Raw genomic sequence first — 22,452 nt, 5'->3', positions numbered from 1 at the left:
TAGATATAGATTTTGTGCCCTTCAAGTATATATTATTAATTTTTATGAAATGTACTTTGATATGTATATTTTGTGTATCCTGAACTCACTGTGTAATGTCCATGTCAGGTGGCTATGGAGGATATAAAAACCATCCAGCCGCTGCTTTTCCCATCACTCGATTGCCCTGTGACGATTTTACATCCAACTTTCAGCGAATTGACTTGGAAAGGTATCTGTGGTCTCTCTTTTTTTTCTTCCTTTTCTTTTCTTTTTAATTTTGAAGGATAAGAATTGTGTCTGTGTCGTACATTACAAGTTCTTTTAAATGTCAGTGTAAACTGGACATATGATTGACATGTCATGTGCCACGGCAGTTCTATGTATCTGTACATGCATGTTAATCATATTCTTGTGTCATTCCTGTGCCATTAAGTTTTTGTTGGTTTTATTCACTCAATTCGGTCACAGTATTTGTAGCAGAAATAATAAGACTTTCACCCAAAATGACGAGTGATCTAGATTTCCACTAGGGTGCAGCAAAGTCCCTTAAAATACCTGCCCCTTGTGTTTGCTGATGAGGAAATGTGTCACTAGAGACAGAGCAGAAATAAGGCAATACGTATAGTGAAATATTAAATCATTAATTTGCATCACTTAATTGCATGGGAAAAAATGGTCAAATAATGGTAAAATACAGCTGTTATGTTCTGAAGTTAAGGCCTGAACTGTTGTCACCTATGTCAAACCTTAATTGTGCAAAATGCTCTTTCAATTTTCCAGGCGCTGTCTTGAGGAATGCCCTCAGCTGGGCATTATGGATGAACTACAGCTTTTGAACCTCCAGCACAATTTAATCACAATGATCCAGCATCTGTCACATCTGCAGCAGCTTGTTTTCCTCAACCTGTATGACAATCACATCTGTGATATGACTGGCATTGAATCTCTTCACTCTCTCAGGATCCTTATGTTGGGGAAGAACAGGTTAGTTGTGGTTCTGGAGTTGTGGATATTCTTTGCTTACGATCCACCGATCACAAGCAAAGAATATGTCAGATTATTCTGAAATTTCACTTCTTACATAGAGAGTATTGTTCAGTTCATATTTGTGATAGTAACACAAAAGTTGCAGAGTTGATTGTGGTGTAAAGACGTTGAATGACGTATTGTTCTTTAAACTTACATGTTGAGATCTGTGGTTTAATGTGAAATGAGTAATTGTTGCTTGAAGGTTATAAAATACATCCTGCTGTTTGCCTGTAAGGTTTTTCAATTTATATACTACCTGCTACTATGTCATAAGCTTCAGAGATGAGTGTTTTCCAGCAGGTGCCTGGTTTGATTCGAAAACCATTCATTGTGGTATCAGTAATTTTATTCAAAAGGTCGAGAGGAAGACGATTAAAGTCGTAAATCACGGAAAATGACATCAGGATTTCAAAGATGAACTCTGGCATTTGATTCACCTTCTGTGAAATGTGACATTTATCTTCTTAGACCTGCTTACAGGGCCATATGTGTTGAAGAATACTGATTTAGGTTACCATTAGTCAAGAGAGTGCAACCATTAGTTTCAGTTATAGTTTAATTTAAATCCATATGGTCAGTCCTGAACATTAAGTCGCAGTACACTTTGTATGTTCGGTTTCCTCTGGGAATATAACCCCTAAATATGCTTTGTGGCCAGCTGGCTGTCCTCTTTTTGGTGCCTGTTCAATAGACTGCCCTCCCACACACACTCACACATACACATTACAATTTTCCTATGATTCCCTACAATACATATAGTTGTCTGTACCTGACACATTTAATAATGGGCAAAACTTTGTCATAGATTGTTCACATACATTATGACGATTTGTATTTTAAGTACATCATATGTCATAATTTCCATTTTATGTCACTTTTTAGAATCCGTAAAATATGCTGCCTGGAGGGCCTGTCCAAACTGAACATCCTGGATTTACATGACAATCAGGTACTGTCCCTTCACCATCCTCCCTCCTTACAGCATGAGTATGTTTAGTCTTGGTCATTTAGCTGCAGATACCGTCACCGGAGATCATGAATTTCAGCTGCGAAGTTCAGCTGAAGTGGATTGTCTCTTCCACCTCCTCCACACTGTTGCTAACTAGTGGTTTGCTCTGTGAGATGCAGCTCTCTAAATGGTACAGTCAAACAGACATGACAGCAAGAGCCCAGACATGAGAATTCATGTATTCATCATCCACAGGCCTGTTAAATGATGACTATTCGGGGTGCAGAATATAGCCAAATTATCCTCTTGTTTCTGTCTAATGTCTTTTAAAACAGTGCAGCTTAGCTAGGAACAAATAGGTCATGTCTAGCATTCCTTCCCCATTTGATATTATAATGTCTTTTTTAAGTGAGAAATCTGATGGCCGCTATGATCAGCCTTTTATCTACCTCAGTTTTATTGGTACTTAACTTAAGGATTTACTTTAGTTTCCAGCACAGTTCCCAGCACTGTTAGAGAACAAAGGACTAGAAACCATCAGAACCTACGTGCTCTTGTCAAGGATCTACTCCCACATCCATTTCCTCAGTTACTCTAGCATAATTTATTCAACAGACACAACTTTTTCCATGTTTTCGGCATTGGGAATGGTTATGAGCTGAAGCAGATTTTGTCGTTTTTTCAATTAATTTGAGTTGAATGCTATTATTGGTGGCCATTTGTCCAGCCTCCACAATAGAACCTGGCTGACTGATATTAAAAGCCTGGGAAATAAAATAATGATAGTAACGCAGATGTTAGATGAGGATTACAGCAGCTCTTGGAAAGGAGGATAGAATAGAAAGGCTTTCCTTGGTCAAATTAGTGTTTTGCCAGCATGCCGCCTACACCCCTCCTCAGAGAGCTACTCCAGGGACCTGGTGAGACTCCCTCTCTGATGTTGGCTGCTCTTTGCATACGCAGGCGTCCCAATTATTATTCAATGACTGCTATTGTGTTGTATTATTCTTCCTGATGGAGGATGGTTTGTTGCTTTAGGCTTTTTCCACTTGTTGTGCTTCCTGACTGCATCTCTGCAGTTAATTTAAACAGTTCTGATAATGGGATAATTGAATGAGTGACATAGTAAATAGAATTTTTTGTACTTTCCTTGTTGGTGATGAGAGAACATTACATTCAGAGGTAGCCATTTGTTGGCGTGCGCTTATTGAGGAGCAGATGATAAATCCATTATTCTGACAAGGACAGGTCGCTTTTCACTCACTGACTTCAAAACCTCCTGTTTTGTGCATTCAAATTAAATCACCTTTTATTCGATGTTTTCCAAACTCACCGGAGACCTGACCACCCAAATGTAATGTGAATTTCCGAACCATGGTAATACGAGATGATGAAGTGACTCAGCGAGGGAGTTAACGGATTCATGAGTTAATATAACTTTTAAAACTATGTTTATTCTACCCAGTCAGGTTGTTGTTTTGTAGTCACTAAAGGTCATAGAGCCCCAGCTGCATGTCTTTCCTATTTCTGTGCATGCTTTAACCACAAGCAGTACATCACTGTCATCTTCTCTTCCTCCCATCATCTAGCAGGGAGGCTCACATCATTCCCCACCTTTTTTTACACTTTATTCCTGTGACAGAATTTCATTAAATTTCCAGTTTGCTGGAAGTATTCAGAAGGAGATATTCTTTCTGGGAGTGCATCCAACCCACACTTGGCCTCAGTGACCAAGTGTTGGGGTTACGATGCGACCCGACAATGTTGGATAACCAGTCTTTGGTTAGGCGGTGATGTTTTCCACTTGAGCAGTTTGACTTAACAGAAACAGTGGAGAATGCCCTACAGGGTCTGTAAAATAGAGAGAAAATATCACAGAGTTAGAGGGGTTTGTTAAACTCATGTGCATGGTAAAAGTTATATCCCTCCCGTAAATCATGATTATGATTTTGATTTAGTTTGACTGTCTGTCATGTGTGGTCAGCATAGCACTTTGGGTTAATGAAGCTGGAACAGGAACTCCCCACTAGGATGCTCTAGGCTCTTCTGTCATTAATGAAAACCAGTCACTCAAGGTTGTCTGTGTTTGCGTCCTCGTCTTTGACATTAATGGCCATTTTATGCAATACACTTTTTCCAAAATCCATGTTGCAAAGTGCTTTACAACAAAACAAAACAGAACATATACAACAAACCAGTTTACAATCTACATTTCCAAGGGGTCAAACCAGCTACTTTCCTTTCCACCATGTAGAAAAGGAAGGTAGACACAAGACACATCAGAGAAATATCGAATTACATTTTTTTAAAAATCAGGAAAAGCTCTCCAAAAAAAAAAAATGTTTTGAGAAGAGACTTAAAGGAGAGCACTGAATCAGCTGACCTGATTTCAGCAGACAGCCCACAATACTTGTTCCTGTATTGTTTACAAGGAACAAGCCAAGAGTTGATGTTACTACCCCTGCTACCCCTTTTTGGCATGTCCCATTGCTTTCAACTCTCCCGGCAATAACAGGCCTCTGCCCTGTTTGTGAAGCAACATTATTTTATTCACATTTTCAAGAGTTTTCTACTAATGTTTAATAAATATTATTGGTACTTCAGAAATCGTCTACGCTCTCACATCAATGTCTTTCCATATCTCAAGTGTTCAATAACATAAAATCTGACTCGAGTATCAGACAGACATTTAAAGTGTCAGAACCATCTCAACATTCTGGATGTCTGACCTGCACCACTGAAAAATACCTAGTTCCTGGTGTCTTAACACTAGAGACCTATGAGGCTGCTGGCAATCCCAACTGACATTCCAGGACAACATTCCTGTCTTTAGGACTGGCTGAGTTTTAAAGCTAGAGTGACGATATGTTTTCATATAAAACTAGAAGACCTAATCCTGCGGTACCAACCATGTCATGTGAGCTTATCAGGAAAAAAGCTAAATGATGATCCAAATTTAGGCACAGATTTGGTGAGGGAAAATTGCATGGCAATTTGTCAGGGGTCCCTTGACCTCTCTCCTCAAGAAAATAGGTTCTCCGGGTACCCATTAGTCTCTCTTTTATGGATGGACTGGCATAAAATGTACCCATTTTATGCCAGTCCAATGTCTTTTGGGGAAAAATCCATGCAGTTTTTCCGCATAAATGTGTAATTTTACCTATTGTATTTGAATATTTCTGCAATTTGGATTCCTAAACAGTCTTAAAAATGCATAAAGTGGCTATGACAAACTCGGCATTCAGAGGATGTGTAGCTTTCACAGGTAAATTGACAATAAGAGGGTTTCTCAGCAGTTTCTAGATAAAAAGTGCTTGTCATTCAATTGCCAAAAAATACAGTTTTTAAAGAAATCTCCAAATGTCAAAAGCTTTTGATATCAGAATGATTTTTCTGTGGTATTACTCAGGGTCTAGTTGGCTGTATGCTGTATTTTGGAGGGACTTTTGGCTATTTTTTGTCAATTCTTGATGATGCTGAACAAAAGCACAATGTTTGTTACATATCTATGACCAGAACAACTTGATAAACTGTGCTGAAATCAATCTTCAGGTTTCCAGCTTTCAGATGATGTATATTACTTCTATGTGGCATATACTGTTGACCTACTTTCTTCCCCTAAAGACCCCCACTTAAAAACATGGGTCTATTTGGATAGATAGTAAAAGGCAAAAAGTAAATTACCTGAAAATAAAAAAAGAGAAGAAAAAACAATGAGAAAATAAACACAAAAAGAGCTAAAAATAAATAAAATGGAATAATGTGTTTTTTTGTAACATTCTTTTAAATATAAAATAATCTATATAGTTTTGTCAACTTTCCCTCCTTCTTTTAAGCGAAATTTCAGGTAATTTTCCTTTCATGATTTACTTATTTCTTGCAATTTGTGGGATATATTTTGCCAAGTTGCTCAATGCCTTTTTTCTCCCATCTTCTCTTAACAAATCAAGCTGTTTTTCTCAGGTTCAAAGGTTTAAATGCTCATGAAAGACGTCTGAATGCAGGAAAAGAAAACTGATGTTGAACCAAGGTTCAAATGGTTAAATTTTTAGAAAGGAGGCCATCCAAACTCTGCTTCAGTGTGTGCAGAGATTCTGTGTCTGTGTGTTGACAGAAGTCTGATATGTACCGACGCCTGTTTTGCTTAGGTTAGGGATGCCCAAGTCTGGGCCTGAGATAATGTTAACCTTGTGAAGGTGTTTGTTTTTCTCACCTCACTTTATTCAGGAAGAGTTCACTGAGCGTGCAGCTGTTTATCCTCCACTGACTGCTTTGCACTCATGAATCTTCTTGATATCTAAGCCAAAAAACGTGGCACAGGCCTGCCTCGCTAACCTTTTAGGTGCCATTGTCCTTTCAGTGTGCTATGACTGTGTGTTGACTGAAAGTATTCATGTCAGCTGTGACACCACAATACAACAGTTGTAAAGGCTTTTCAGTGTTAAGTGCAGCGTGATGATCTCACTTAACGGTGGTGTTTGGGGTTGAGTTGTTGCGATTAGTTAATTGTCTTTTTCTTTTAACTATGCTGCCACCTGTGCATGCACACAAACTTAGTTTAAGGTTAAAAATCAGAGCCAGCGAACAAGAACACACTTTTTTTTGCATGCATTTAAAACTTGGAAAAGTTGCCGCCTACCCTCCCTGGTTTTTATTCTGTTCATTTGATCATGATAAACATTTTTATAATGTATAATTTCTCTCTGTGGTTAATTCAGAAACTCTTTTACATGTTTATCTCTATTGAAATGAATTTCTGTCTAAACTCCCTAGAACAAGAAGTAAATCAGTTAATCTAAAACTCTGCTGACTAGGGCCAAAAGGAAAGCAAATATTACTCTCTATGTACTGTGGTTCCCTGTAGGTTTGTGTACTGATTTGAAAATCTTCTAATTTTTTCTGCATATGAACCTGTGAGATCTCTTAGACCAACCAGGGTGTGCTGTTGTAGTTAGTTCAAAGCCCCAAAACTTTTCAGAACCTACTTTCTAAAATAGTTCTCTTTTTTTAACCTTGAAAAAACTAAAAAGAGTTGATATTTTTTCCAGACAGAAGCCCAAAACCCGTCTTGGTTCTTGTGTTCATCTATATTTCTAAATTTGCCAACTTTAAAAACTTTCTTTTATTTCTTAATCCTGAAACCCCTAATGCCATTTCAACTTTATCCTCACATGTACAGTGTGCACTATAGGCAACAAACACATCAATCTCTCTGTGAGAACCGTCAGGAATTTTTCTGAAGTATTTTAAGTTTCATCATGACGTGGACCTCGAAGTATGCTCTCTCAGAGAGAGAGGCGGGGGGAGAAGCAGGCATCATTTCACTACTGACTGACCCTCAACTACATGTTTGTTATTGATGATGATTTGGGAGGTCAAACGGGAGTCATGGCTTAATGTGACTGACTGCATATTAGTAGTTCAAGATGTTCACAAGTGATACAGATTGTTGCTATGAAGTGGTTCACTCTGAGGTAAATAGGGGAGTGGAAATGCCATCCCTGTTTTTAGTGTCATTTAGCAGAAGGTGCAGCCTCAGGCATTGTAAAGAAAATGAAACACACTGTGTTTTGGCTTTCTGCGAACCCTCTGACAAAATTTAAATATGTGATTTGAATGTGAGAGTGAGCACTGAATGAATACAATACTACTGTGTTCTGCTCTGCTAGCCCTGCCTCCCACTGTGTTTCTCTTTACGTAGAATATCATTATCCAAATTGCCACTTCATATGGTTTTATGTTAAAATTGTCTTTGTCTCACTGTGCTTTCATTTAGATCTGCAGGATGGAAAACATGTCTCACCTGAGCGAGCTGCGAGTGTTGAACCTGGCAGGAAACAGCATATGCAGAGTGGAAAACCTGCAGGGCCTGGACTGCTTGACTGAACTCAACCTACGACACAACTGCATCTCTGTTGTGGTGAGGGGCCTCTTTCCCAATTAGCAACAGCTTAAAGCATTTTATTCACTGCATGCTCACTATTCTTCTCCTTTATATAAAGAAAAAGGCACCAACTGTTCACACACTCAATTTCAACCATGACTGTAGTTTCTGCTGCCCTTTGTCAGGCTAGTTGCAGGGTGCATGCAGACTTGAGAACTTTTGATTTGGCTTCCACAGAAGGATTAAACTAGCTCTTTGACTATGTGCATTAAGGCAGCTGTGCTGCATCTAATCTGTGCACCTCATCCCAGTGCATCATGGGTTTGCTCAATAATTCAGACCTAGTCCCAGATTGTAAACAGTGCGGCTACCTTATGATTTGTAAGAACTAAGGATGTTGTATTTCATATCCTGAGCAGGTGAAATTCCTTCAGCTACCAGTAAGATATTCGCAGTATTTCTCTCTGCATTTTAATCAACAGACAAGAACATGTTCTTGCATTCTGACAACTGTTCCTTTGAAAAATGTTCTTCATAAGGTAAACACACTAGTAGCTTGCCTCATCTTTTATCTACATGTCATTTTTTTGGACCTTGTCCCTTGGATGATTACCGTTTCCTCCGTTATGGGATTGCATGTAGCAGTTTTTCCTGTCACAAAATAACAAACACAGAAATCACATCAATAGAATCTTTGTAAGAAAGTCTGTGGTGAAATGTATCTCGATGGTGTTACCCAGGGAGACGCAGCTCATTACCCACAACCTCCCTCCGACATTCTGGCGCACTGAAAGAGAAACTGGATATTCTTAACACGGAAATTCACTCCTCTCGGTTTCTATAGTTTTAATCTGATAAACAGAACAGTGCATGCCAAAACAGGCCCCTTCATTTGTATGCAAATCCCCTAAGCCCTTTTCTGCTTTTTGGGGTAGAAAATAGGAATGGAATCCAACATTGTGTTGTATGAAACCTCTCCCCATCACTCACTCTGTCCTCTGCCTGCAAGTTCTCATCAAGAACCACTTCCAGTCCTAATTATCGGGTGTAATGTTTTATTTGATGCACAGGAGAGGAAAAAATGCTGCCCCTCAGCAGATTCTACAGTCTCTGTCATTAGTGGTGTTTGCTGCCAAGTGCTTGTGTCAGGCATAAAATAAATAACCATTCTCCAGGTGTCCAGGTTTTCCCTTTATTCAAGGTAGGTGAAAAGTGGAATACTGGACTAGAAAAACATGCTGTGAGAGGCTCACAGTAAGTTAGTTGAAGATGTGTTTACACACAAAGATTTTAACACAACACTTTTGTTTTGCTAATAGATCATAGACTTTGCCATGCACTCTGTAGATATATTTCTCTCAAATTTTAGTCACAAGTTTGTTGAAATGTGTGTTAGTAAGCACTTCTCCTTTTCCAAGATTATCTGTTCACCTGACAGGTGCGGCAGATCAAGGTGCTGATTTAAAAGCATCGTTACTACACAGGTGTGCCGTGATTATGAAAGGCAACTCAAAAATGTTCAGTTTGATCACACAACACAACACCACAGATGCTCTGAGTCTTGAGGGAGTTGAGGTTTGAGGGAGTTGTTGGTTGTGCAACCAATTATTACATCAGCTGTCCGAGTTGCTGGTCTCAGACGAACTTGCAGGGCAGGATGCTGGATGTGGAGGTCCTGAGCTGGTGTGGCTAGATGTGGCCTGTGGTTGTGGGGCTGGTTTGATGTACTACCAAATTCAGGGAAACAATCCCGAAGATGGTTTATGGTTGTGAAATGGACATTTCAGTTAAAGGTCAACAGCTCTGGTGGACATTCCTACAGTCAGCATGCCAATAGCAAGCTCCCTTGAAACCTCGTGGTTTCTGTGGCGTTATCTTATGTGATCAAATAGCATATTTTAGAGAGGCCTTTTATTGTGACTATCCCAAGGCTCACCTGTGTAGTAATGATGCTGTTTAATCAGCATCTTGATATGCCGAACCTGTCTGGTAGGTGAATTATTTGGAAAGGAAAAGTGCTCACTAACATGAATTTTAACAAATTTGTGTAGAAATTTGTAAGTATAGGAGAAATATATGTATTGAGTGCATGAAAAAAAATCTTAGATCTTTAACTTAAACCTGTGAAAAAATTAAAGCAAAAAGAAGTGTTACATTTAAAGTTTTATTTAGTATATGTTAGGCTTAGCCATCCTATACATATCTAATTGGCATGATGTTACATGAATACTTAGTTAGGTGAATATTTTTACATTTTGAAACAGTGATGCAATCAATATTTATGTAATGCTGTAATGCATCTGAACACATTTTTTTAGTAACCTATTTCATTTCATGCCTTGTTGCAGTAACTTGTGTTGCCATTGGTTTGCACAGCACTTTTCCCAAAGTTATAACCATGAGATTTTCGCTACATCTTTATATAAATGAGTTTTCTACATTCATTTACTCACAACGCAATAACTGATTACATAACGGTGGTTTAGCGTTCAACAATTTAACGTTCTTTTGTTCACACTTGATCTCAGGTGGGTCTCTCCATTGAGAAATCCCGTAGCAGTCAGTAAGTGATGCATTTGACTTTTTTGGCAGCATGAACCGTGATTTACTTGGAAGAGCTGGGTAGTCAGCACAAGCATTGATAGAACAGATAAAGCAAAGAAGCATCACCCAGATGCAGACTGGCTTAATGGATTAGAAGGAGTTTTTATTTCCCAAAGGCTTGTCTTCTTGTGGGGCCAGTAGTGAGTCAAGCATCATTTCTATTGAAAATGTAAAAAAAGAAATGTCCAATGCTTTTTGATGTTGCTCTGCTGCAGATTAATCACATCTAATCTGTGTGTGTACATGTAGGAAATGAGGTCTAAATTCATCACATCATCTCCTTAATACATAATGTCTCCTCTGCAAACATTACATAGGTCTGTTCTTCCTGTTATACTTTTAAAGTTTGCAACTAAGGGGATCTAATAAATCAACATGCTGCAGCAGAGCACTGTGGAAAATAATAATAGTAAAACTGAAACTGAATTATCAAAGACAGGGACAACACAACAGTAATAATGAGGATTTTTTTATGCTCAAATCCTCAAATTATGGAGTTCAAGGGAAAAGAGCATAGAAAACTATAATAATAAATATACACTTTATATGTATATATATATATATATATATATATTCTTAAACTATTTAATAAAATAATGATTCATGAAAGAAAACCAATGGCAAAACAACACAGCAATGAGCACTTAACAGTAGACTGTGCATCTGCAATTCTAGTGACCTACCTGAGGCCAGATGTGTGCCGGCTAAGCTCACATCTAAAGTTTGTGCTTTTCAAAAAGCAGCCACAAAACCCAAAAGCTTTGTAATCTTTGAAACCCTCTTGGCATCTTCACTTACCGTCGTGTTTATCTGAGCAGCTTTCATGCTTTTTTGTGTTGTGTTTTTGCATGCTACAGAGATAGCGGCGATGAGAGATAGTTTTGTGTTTGTGGAGAAATGCCTCTGCCAGAGCTCAGTACGAGTGTGAAAAATGAAGACACGCAAACTGTCAGTGAGAGGAGGGTGGAGCAGAGGTGAAGACACGGCCACATAAATACACACCTGCAGGCGCACACACACACACAGCAACACAGCTGTACCCAACCTCACTTCACATCCTGTCAGCTGATTGGCTCTGATCAATTGGGTTTTTTGAAAAAGAGACCACATTGGTTGGCGATTGTTGTGCAGCACATCAGCTCAGTTATGACATCATTCTGTCTGAGACAGGGGTGCTATATTTAGTCTCAGACAGTGTGCAGTGGCTGCTGCTTCACCAGCATCCATACAGGGACTGGCACAGACAGAGACTCGGGGAATATTGGTGGAGGGTCAGATTAAGCTAGCACTGGATAGCATGACTTGCAGTTTCTTTAAAGACGGAAATAGAAGACGCCCCTGTACTGCTGAAGTGCACAGTAAAGCAATTTGACACAATCTAACATTACAACAATCCCTACACATTCTTAGTTCCTATGCAAGTAATGTAGTAATTTAATATGTTGAATATGCTTTTGCCATAAAAATCATAATTTGTCTCTCTATGCATCAAAAATGAATGCCAAAGTGATTTGTTTTATCACTAGGAAGCAAAAAGCCTGGATTATTAGGTGGCTAGTATATTTGCATAAAGCAAATTTAATATTAACACAGAACAATACAATCATCCCATTTTTGTTTTGTTTAAAGCCACCTGACAGATATTCACTTGCCTTAAACCTATACATTTAGAGAGGAGAAAACTGTCTGGGTTGCTTTGTCACTCACACCCACACCATATACCTACTAAATTGCTAGTTTTTCAATGCTGGAAAAACAACTCATTTCTTACAGCATATGGTAACTCTTTCAGCTTTTCCAGTTATGTGCAAATAGAACTTTTCTTAGCTTCTTTTCATTCCAATTTTCAAGTAAGTCTTTTCAATTCAATCAAATATGCATATTTGATTGAATCACCAGGTATCGTTATCCAGACATCTATACATACACATTCCAGATGAGCAATATCGGGCCAGTATGTTGGGCACAGTTGTATTAAGAGACCCAGATACAGCAGTGGAGGCAGGGTCCTGTTTATGCCTATGAAAAACCAAAAACGCTCTGTTTCCATGGTATGATAGTACCTGGATCCTCTCATTATAGGGCCCATAGAGTGTGCGCACTATAGGCTTACGCAACCTGAGTGTGGCTGAGTGTGCCCCAGTGGCTAACCTCTGCCAGCCAAACAACCAAGTCCTGCTTCGCTAACTTGAATGGGAATCAAATTATTTAATCTTGCGGCTTTTTTAGACTTTCTAAATGTTTTTCACGCCAAATGGTTTAAATCCTTATAGTGAAATGAGTCATTTCGTGGGGGTTTTGACACTCAAAACAGTTTATCCACTGATTTACAGACGCGTCTTTACTAATGTTAGTCAATGGGAAGAAGTCTCTCTGGGCCCCATGGCATCATATGATGCACCTAGATGGTGTAGTTCCACTTTTAGTCACTATTTAATATTGGATTTAAAGCCTGACACTAGTCCTGGGGGCTTTGTGTTGGGTCTTTGATCTACTTGGATGAGGAAAGTCTGAAGGGACATGACAGCAATCAACCTTAATTTATGACATTATCTTGAATGCTCAAGTTCAGACAGAGTCACAAAATGATTATTAGACAAAAAAATAGTTTGTTTAACAGGAAATGAATGCATACAGATGGGTTCAAGTTCTAATCCCATTACACAACAATCTGCATTGACATCTACAGGATTCCCCAAAAGGGGTGTGGCCTTGGTGTTTTGTAATGTTGCTGTATGTGCCAGTCACAAGCAAGTAAAGTTAGCAACTGCTACCAGTTTGCTTATATGCAAATACCTGGAAAGTGTACGTTTAATAATGTATGGCTGCATCACTATATAGGTCCTCCCATTTTAAATTACTCACATAAAGTCATGGAAATGGGTTAAATATTATGAGAAAGCAGAAATGTGTTGGAACTATATGCTCATTCTCATTGTATACTAGCTTGTTGACTCAGATATAAAAAGATGACATACTCAATATGTTGTTTACAAAATTCATTAAAGATCCACTTATTATATTAATTCCATAGAATAGCAATGTATCACAACAACCTCACACAAAAACTCTTACAAACAGGCTCTCTCTATAGCATTGCTTCTGATGCTAACTGTACTCTACTGAGCATTTTGGCTGCTGGAATGGATGAAACAAGGATGAGTAACTGTGTACTATATTTATGCGATTGTGTGGACGTGGGTGGTAGGAATTTTCTAAATGATGAGACTCAGTGCTGCAGTGTTGTTCTCTGCAGAGGAGTTAGCATAGCCTAGATGCTAAGCTGCTCTCTCATTTGAATGAACTGGCAACAGTTCTGGAGGAGGCTGTAAGGCGGTGGCTGCAATATGGGCGGATGCTGACGCAGCTCATTCACACTGCTGCTGGGAGTGTCCTCTTTGCTTCCAGCATGTGCAACACTGACCATCCACACACACCCACACCCACACCATCTGATTAGCTGAAGTCGTGGTTGTGACATTGCCTACATCCCTGTGTATCTCTTCATCTTGCCATCTGGCCAGCTGCTGCTCCTTACCCCACCCCCTCACTGAATTCTGATTTAGAAGCTGAGCCTGCTCAATGCAGACACAACCCCCATCCCAGACAGCTTTTATTGAATTTACAGAAAGCTATTGTCTTCGCGTGATGAGATACAGTAGCTCAGTGTGTGTGAGTAGATGTATATGTGTCCTAGTGGCATTTCGAGTTTTGCCTCCTGCAGCAGGGGATCTCTGCATTAGCGCACACTCCACTCTCTCTCCCCTCCCCCTTTTCTCCTCATGCTCACTCTCTCTCCGTCTCTCCTGCCCCTCCTCTCCATGTGCAGACAAGGCAGCGTGTGTGTGTGTGCATGCGCAGGGGTGGATGGGGATGCTGTACGCTGGAGCTGAGAGCTGCAAGGTGACTGAGGGAATGGAGAGGGATACAGAGCTCTGACGACAGTGACGATGCAGTGCCCTCTTCCCGAGCACCTTCTCCTCTTCACATCCCTCCATCTCTCTCTCTTCCCTCTCCCTCTTTCTCTTTCTAGACCGAGGTGGACCGCCTTCCCTGCTTGCAGCGCCTCTTTCTCAGCTGCAACCACATCACCAGGTAAGAGCTCGTATCGCTTAACTCCCTCCTCCCCACAGGGCAGGGACAGAGATGGTGGCCGGACAGTTCCACGTCCACTCCCTTTGCTCTTGGCAGGGCCTGGCCAACGAGCTGCAGACAGAATACACACAAACACACACACACATACACAGGTTTGCTGTGGTGTGCACTGTCTGTAACCTAGAAAACGACAACCTGGATGTTCTTTTTTGTTCATAATTAGCTTGTTGTTATCCAAGAAAGGGGTGTGCCAATACTTTAAAGTTATTCACACAGCAGAGAAGCAAGTAGCTCATTTCCATGGAAAATAAATGACAGATTTGAAGGTTGAGTGCATTCAAGAGCAGCATTGCTAGGTGTGAATGTACAGGATGAATGAGAGGTGCCTTTTGTTGCTCAGTGCACACGTCAGCCTGCTTTACACACTTTTTCAAAAATGTGTTTTTCTTTTGTTTGCGTCTCCCTCTCTGCTGGGCTCAGCAGTAAAGCCGTCACAGAGTTAACTTGTTAAAGCAGCAGAGTCCTCCCACTGAATAAGGCTGCTGTAAGGATGGGCCTGCATGTGGGATTCAGGGTGGGACAGTGTTCATTAGCCTGCTTGACCACAGTCACCTTGTGCTGTGATAGATCTGACCTGACATCTCAAGCCAGCCCTGCTGATCTAGTGTCTGTATGATTCTGTATCCAGCACAGTGTTGCAGAGAGAATCATGACAAAAAAATTGAAAACAAATAATCAATTTGTGTTCTTAAACTTGGAGTCCTCCATAGCGTGACACTGTATTCTAAATACAGCATGATTATTCAACTAATTTTGATAATATGTACCATTTTTAACACATTTTTGTCCTTCACATTCTTATTATCACTACTATGATGAATCGGTAATGGCATTTTCAGTCAAACTACACGTTTGAATTAATGCTCACAATGGCACTGTAGAAACCTGGTGTTTTGAAACTGTTCAATGCTGATAGGAGAGCAGTTTTGCTCTGTTGCTAGGTAGAAGCACAGGACACACTTGTCTGCTTGGTGCAGTCAGTTTGCCCAGTAGAGGATGTTGGAGCAAAACAAACTATTTCATTAATCCTAATTGTAAATTTTTTGACTTTATCTGCCTTATTTAAACTAGACACCTCGTGAATCCAAAGTAAAGCATAATTAATGATAAAGGACGTAAAGAAATGGGTGCAGGGATTGTAGTGCTGGACGGACATCTTTTAACCACACCCCACTCTGCAAATGCAGCAAACACAGATTTTAGAAATTCACTTCTTATTGGACCTTTGATAGCATCCAGGTACAGGTGTATGTGGACTGTTCATTACTGCAACTGTTATTGAGCAGGTTTATCATAGTAATAATACCCAAGAGGGCACTGGTCACTGTGATAATGAAAGCACACATTATACAAAATGCATGAGGGCTCTCAAAGGGCCTCATATCACTGTCAAAAACGCCCTCCTCATTATGACTACTGTAACTGTTATTTAAGTTATTTTATGTAATGTCACAGAATATTGCACATGTATGGCCATTAAAACAATTAAAAATGCCATAGTTTATTGGTTTCTGCATGTATTAGGCTGAAACTAACTTCTTTTAAAAACAGAGGGAAAAAAATAATGAACTACTTGGCAAGAAATGCCATTTCATTTTCGTGCTCATTTTCAGGTAATTTTCTTGTGACTTTTTGCTAATTTGTTGCTAATTTTTGGGCCATCACTTGTTAAGTTACCTGTCGCCCTCCTTCCATATTTTTGAAAGAAATCAAGTGAATTTACTCAGATTTTGAAGGGTTAATTGTTGATCAGAGGTTTCTTGTCTGACTTTCTTTTGCATCCAAAGAGACCTCCAGCTAAGATCAGACTCAGAGCAGTGTAGCAGGTTCCTAAGTAGTTCCAGGCAAATGATTCATCAAGGTTATTATCACAAATTAGCAGCGATAGAATCTGCACTGCCTTACTTAGCATGACTGTGGTTGTTTGCCACAGGGCGATATCAACAGTGGAGCGGATATTTCTCCCTCTGTTGCCCCCTGAGTCATGTCAGGCTGTGAGTGTGCCTGCTAAATTACTAGTTTTTCATGTCTTGTTTTAGCCTGGCTTCATTCTGTCAATACAAGTCTGGATGAAAGGTTCAAGAGTCAAAACATAGATGGGGGATTTTTTTTGACTTGAAAGACGGATGACTAAGATTTCCCATAACTTAGGTCATTTTGCCTCTGTATCATAATAAAGTATTCAGTGTACAGTATCTTGTTTTTGTGTTTTAAACATTTGTGTGTTTTTGTTTGTTTGTGTCTAGTTTTGATCGGCTAGCCTGCCTTGGAGAGTCACGCTCCCTTTCTGAGCTCACCCTGGATGGGAATCCTGTAGCCCTGGAGACATGGTACAAGCAGGCCGTCCTGCGCTGTGTGCTTCATCTGAGACAGCTGGACATGAAGCGCATCACAGTAAGGCTGAACTGTTAAACTGTGATTGTATGTTTAGCAGAGAAAAACTGTCCACTGGCCAAACGCTGCTACTTATAGCTGTGTCTGTTTTTATCAAATCGAATCAAGTTTATTTATATAGCGCATTAAAAAACCAACCAGAATGGACCAAAGTTCTGCACAAATTCAAGTGAATAGCACATAAATAGTCCTTAAAATTTTAACCGGCACATTAACAGCAATAAATAGCAGCAAAATTTACATGTACACAAATGTAAAACAGCAAAACACTTGAATAATTACAAACATAAAAGATTATGAAATACTAACATATATGCCCATATATGATATAATAATCAATGTCTCCTATAGCCCTGGCTGGAGGCATTATGTTTTTGGGTTGTCCGTTCATCCCATTCTTGTGAATGTTATATCTCAAGGTATAGGGAATTGGGAAATATAGGGAATTTCTTCAACTCTTGTACAATGTCCACTTGGACTCAACAATGAAGGGATTACATTTTGGCGGTCATAGGTCAAAGGTCAAGGTCACTGTGACCTCGTCTGTCACTTTCTCATGAAAAGCAATATCTCCAGAACACATTTAGTGAATTTCTTCAAATTTGGCACAAACATCCACTTGGACTCAACAATGATCAGATCTTAGTCATCATAGGTCAAAGGTCACAGTCACTGTGACTTCCTCTTTCTCATTTTTGTGAACACAGTATTCCAAGAACACCTTGAGGGAATTTCTTAAGATTTGGCCCTGTTGTTCACTTGGACTCCAGGGTGAACTGATGAGATTCTGGTTGTCAAAGTCCATGCTCACTATGTCCTCACAAAACACGTTTTTGACTGTAAACTCTTGGTTGTGCTGTATTGTGTTTGTTTACGAAAGCCTAGGTTGCACATCAAATTTCACCAGTCATGTTTAGCTAATGGCCCAAACCTTTACATCACTGTCTGAGCACGTGTTCCTGACTGAACTGTACATGTGCATTCCTGAGCGTGACCTGTCTTGACATAAACTTTATTATGATTTTATAGTTCAAAACAAACTTACGATGAACCCTCATAGGCAGTTTCCTGTTCACTGTCTGTGGGGCATCTCCAAGCTCCTGTACATCTTGACGATGCTGTACCTTTAAGTCTTTGTTTTCTGACATTTGCACAGCATTTATCATGTTGATACTTGCGTATTACAGGAAAAAATGCATCAGTGGCTGAACTATGACCATAAGCTAAGCATTTACTGTACACATAATGTACATCCAGTTTAACCAAACAGTGATTGTTCTCAAGCATACACATGAAGTAATTGTATTTATATAGCATGCCAGCAAAGTGCTACAGTGAAATATCAGCATGCTTTTAGAGGCTGTCATGCAAGGAGGACCCAGGTCTGAGCTTGTACTATAAAAAGGAATCTGTACGTACCACACACCTTGCCCTCAGAACATATTGCTGATACATATAAAAAACCTCATAACTCCTATTTCAACAATTTTCATGTTTTTACTTGAATTTTAACGTTCATGTGGCCCTTAACAGGTTTAGCAAGTTTCATGATCTCCAGGGCCGATTAAACCCCTTTAAAAAACGACTGTCAATCCTGGAAACAGGGATGGTGCTTCACTTCTAGACATTTTAGTTTTGGGAGACGCAAAATTTTGATTTGACATCAACATCGTGAGCGTAGGACTGGAGTTTCTATCTTTTCAAACTGTGTCATCATATCGCTGCGGGCAAACTTTGTCGTAGCCACTGAAGATCTAGATTTTTCCCTCTAACCGATTTGGAAAAACTTGCCCCCAGTGCACTATGCTGTCAGCAGTTGAAGTCAGATCAGATTATCTGAGATAAAATCTATGCCTGACTGCTGGCAGATTGGCTATTATTTATGAATGAAATAAGAGTTATTACGACAAATGAGGAGATACAGAACTATTTTTCACCTTTGGGCTACATTAATAAATACTGTTCCTCTGTATCCTGGGGACAAATATGGGCCAGAACTGTTTGGATTATTTCAAAAGCTGTATAAAGGAAGATCAGGGAACACACATACAGTACACCGAGTCTGTCCTTGACTAAATGCAATGTCGTTTGGCTTGCCGTCATTATACCTGCAAATGCATTTCAGATTGTAGGACCACCTATAGTATTCAGGAAATAATATCACTTTGAATTTAGTTTTAAACTTGAGATATAGCAGTTGACTCACTGAAGCCTGAACAGCCAAATAATCAACCTAATGGAGTATGTGGAGCCAGCCCCAACAAAGATATTGTTATTGCTGAAAAATATCACCCTTTGCAGTCAATAAGATATTGATCAGTTTTACAGAATAGCATTTGCAGGACTTTGGTAATTTTTTTCCCCATAGGCACTGTTCTTCCCACAAAATTAGTTCAAAGTAGTCCCATACAGGCTGAGCATCTTAATCTGTCTCCACTAGCTGACATCAGTGCCTTGACTCTAGTAAGACGAGCATTTTGCCACTATTGATCAGACTGGAGCGTCGTCTCTGCTCTCGTCACAGACTGCTGAATACCCCCCGGCTCTCAGCTGGCACACTCAGATTGTGTTGGCAGCAATGCATTCTGGGAGTTTTGGCTTTCCCCAACAGCTGGGCTCAGTTTGATCCGAGACTGAAAATCAGACAGATAATCCCGTGATGCAGCCGGCTGGTGTGAGAATCCCTCCCATCCTCCACAGTGGTCCAGTTCTGCTGTAGAGAGCAGCCTTCCTGGCGGCGTCTTTTGTGGTTCCCCTCGCTTCTGAATAATTCAGAACTCATGAATGGAGCGACACTCTGATTGCACAAGCTATCTTTTTCAGGACGAGGATCGGCGCATGGCTGGTGTACAGGCTCGGAAAGAGGAGGAGAAGAAGAAGGAGAGTCACAAGCAGACCATTCATAAGGTACCACTCTGATGTGATTTTCTCCTGTTGTCATCATCTGCCTTGATTTAGAGTGTGAACATGTAGCAAATACATATGGTGGCCTACATCTCAGAAAGACGATTAACACGTGTCTGTGAAGCCACTGGTGCCCTTTTTGATACATTGGGTGTTGTATGGTTAGTCATTCTTAGTAGGAAAAAGATAAATGGTTATGTAATACAAAGTATTTTATAGAGCTACACACTGTAGTATTCTCAAACTAACACACACTGTATTGCTGATTAGATGTGATCTCAATACTGTAGTTTGAATACAGTATATTTCACAATATAAGCCAGCTTCAGGCTATTACAAGAATGTGACTCAGGTTAAAGTGTTAAGTGTGGATTTGGACAATACTGATCTCTTTAGCCTCTTAATGGTGCTTTCTACCCATCAAATCATACTTGAATAGAAATCTCTAAAATATTGTGGTCATGTTCAGGATTTGTTGTCAGATTTTTTCCACTTGTTTTCTTCTTTTCCCACTTTTTGGATGCTGACATGGACTTTCAACTTTTTAAACGTGTCCATATAAGTACTCTGCTGAAAAAGTACCCTTTGGAAATATTGTTAATGTATACGGAGGGGTACAGTTTCCAAAGGGGCACTATATCTGTGAATTATACTTTTTTTCATTAAATGGTCTAAGACTGCCTGTCTTCAACAGGCATCTGTTAACATTAAATGTGTCATTATGTGTGTGTAAAAGTGCATATTAATGGTGCTCCTCCCACTGTGTTTGTGCTGCAGTGGTGTCTTCTGCAGAGAGATTTCTGTCTGTGTGGAACACATCGTCTCCCAGTAACCTAACTCCTGCTAATCCCTGGTGTTGAGGAAATGTTATATTTAATGCTGCAGCCAAGAGTTTGTAAGGGTGAAGGATTCACTATGATTGATACTGACTCACCACTACATTTGGGAGTGGCACATTCCATAAGTGAGCATATTGAAACTACAGCTTGGCCAGGAAAGAACAATTGAAAGATGGAAAAAGGAGCAGGGTGGGATGTCACTTTTACTGCTGTAATTGCTGTTAAATCAAAATGCTGTGGTAACCAGAGCAAATAAGTCAAAAATAAAAGCAACACATGTATGTGCAATTTCAGATCTAACTTTAGTGAGGTTTGGTAAGTGCCAGTAAGGCCAGTGAGTAGTTTTTCTTTTTTACTCTTTGCAACAACATACCTCAGAGACAAGCAAGAAAGGAGGTATACGTTTACAGTCAAGATAGACAGAGTGGTTGCATTATCTTAGTATATACCCTCTGTGTTCTGCTCAAGGGAACTGTCACTTGAAACCCTCTCTGTCCTCTGTGTGTTTGTGTGTGTGTGTGTGTGTGTATGTATGGGTGTGTTGCATTCATCAAGGAGAAGCGGCGTCTGGCGATCCGTAATGCAGCTCAGCAGTGGGAGGGTGTCAGGGCCTGCCTGGAGCTGCCACCAACAAATGGTGCTAAAGAAGAAGTTAGTCCAGAGAACAGCCCTGCCCACAGCCAGACCAATGGCCTCGCACAGGAACCCTCTCCAGATGAACCCAGGTACATGCTGCAGCATCAGAAGATTGTCACTTAAAGATGTTCTATGTTTGTTACTGTTTCTAAACAGTTACACCAGTGAAAGTGAAAGCGATAGCCCACCCAAGATCCACTATATTTGTTTTTTTTTCTCACATCTTTACACTGCCTTTTTATGAAGTCTCGACCTCTCCTTCATGCTTTGCCCAGGAATGACCCGAGCACAGCATTACAAGGAGAAATATGAAAACACAGGCAGAAGGCAGCATCTCTGCAGAAAAATACACTGCTACATACTTCTAGTAGGTCATACATGATGATTAAGAAGGATCACTTTGGTATGAGTTTATGCTTTTTTTAAAAAAATATATATAAAATTTCTTTAGAATTCAACTAAAACACAAGAAACTTGTGCTTCAGAAAAGGATAGGCACTCAATGAAGATCCTAGGGTCACTGATCACCAATTATGACTTAAATATAAAGGCCAGAGAGCAGTAATAGAAAAGAAAGAAAGAGGAGGCAGAGCCAGGGTGGCAGGTCTGAACGGACTAAAAACCACAACCGCTGGATTGGGCTGAAAGCTCTGCCTCCTCCCCCTCCTCCCCATCACACGGACGGGAATTTCAACTGAACACAAGAAACTTGTGCTCCAGAAAAGAATAAGCACTCACTATAGAAACTATGGTCACCAATCAGCTATTATGGCTTAAATATATAGGTCAGAGAGCAGTGAAGACTAACACATCTTTGGGGTTATCAGGTGGGAGCCTCCTTTCATCAGTGTTTCACCTAGTTGGTCCCACAACACCTCCAGGAGGCTAGGCAGTGAACTCTGGTGTCCCAAAGCCGCTCCCCTAGTGCCAGCTCCCACTGCTCATATGCAGCCTAAACAGCCCTGCCACCTTCAACAGACCCAGGCTCCGTTTATGCGAGCTCCCGGTAGTGACTGTGCCGATGCTAACTTCCCTAGCACAATACATAATATATCATAGTATGTCATTAAGTCACA

The 22,452-nt window shown here is 40.0% G+C and overlaps 1 protein-coding gene across 1 annotated transcript in view; it reads left to right on the top strand.

The window, feature by feature from the left end:
* LOC121944784 (leucine-rich repeat-containing protein 49) overlaps positions 1-22,452 on the top strand; it is a 39,524-nt gene that overhangs the window by 1,129 nt on the left and 15,943 nt on the right. Inside the window, exons 5-12 of the mRNA XM_042488684.1 lie at positions 109-211; positions 763-966; positions 1,894-1,960; positions 7,737-7,880; positions 14,482-14,543; positions 16,850-16,997; positions 19,821-19,904; positions 21,296-21,465. Of these exons, the coding sequence (XP_042344618.1) occupies positions 109-211; positions 763-966; positions 1,894-1,960; positions 7,737-7,880; positions 14,482-14,543; positions 16,850-16,997; positions 19,821-19,904; positions 21,296-21,465 (982 nt within the window). The remainder of the gene's footprint in view (positions 1-108; positions 212-762; positions 967-1,893; positions 1,961-7,736; positions 7,881-14,481; positions 14,544-16,849; positions 16,998-19,820; positions 19,905-21,295; positions 21,466-22,452) is intronic.

This window comes from Plectropomus leopardus, chromosome 1, assembly GCF_008729295.1.
Source record: "Plectropomus leopardus isolate mb chromosome 1, YSFRI_Pleo_2.0, whole genome shotgun sequence".
Taxonomy (NCBI): Eukaryota; Metazoa; Chordata; class Actinopteri; order Perciformes; family Serranidae; genus Plectropomus; species Plectropomus leopardus.
The sequence above is the reverse complement of the archived record's forward strand: the minus strand, read 5'-3'. Positions and strand labels throughout refer to the sequence as shown.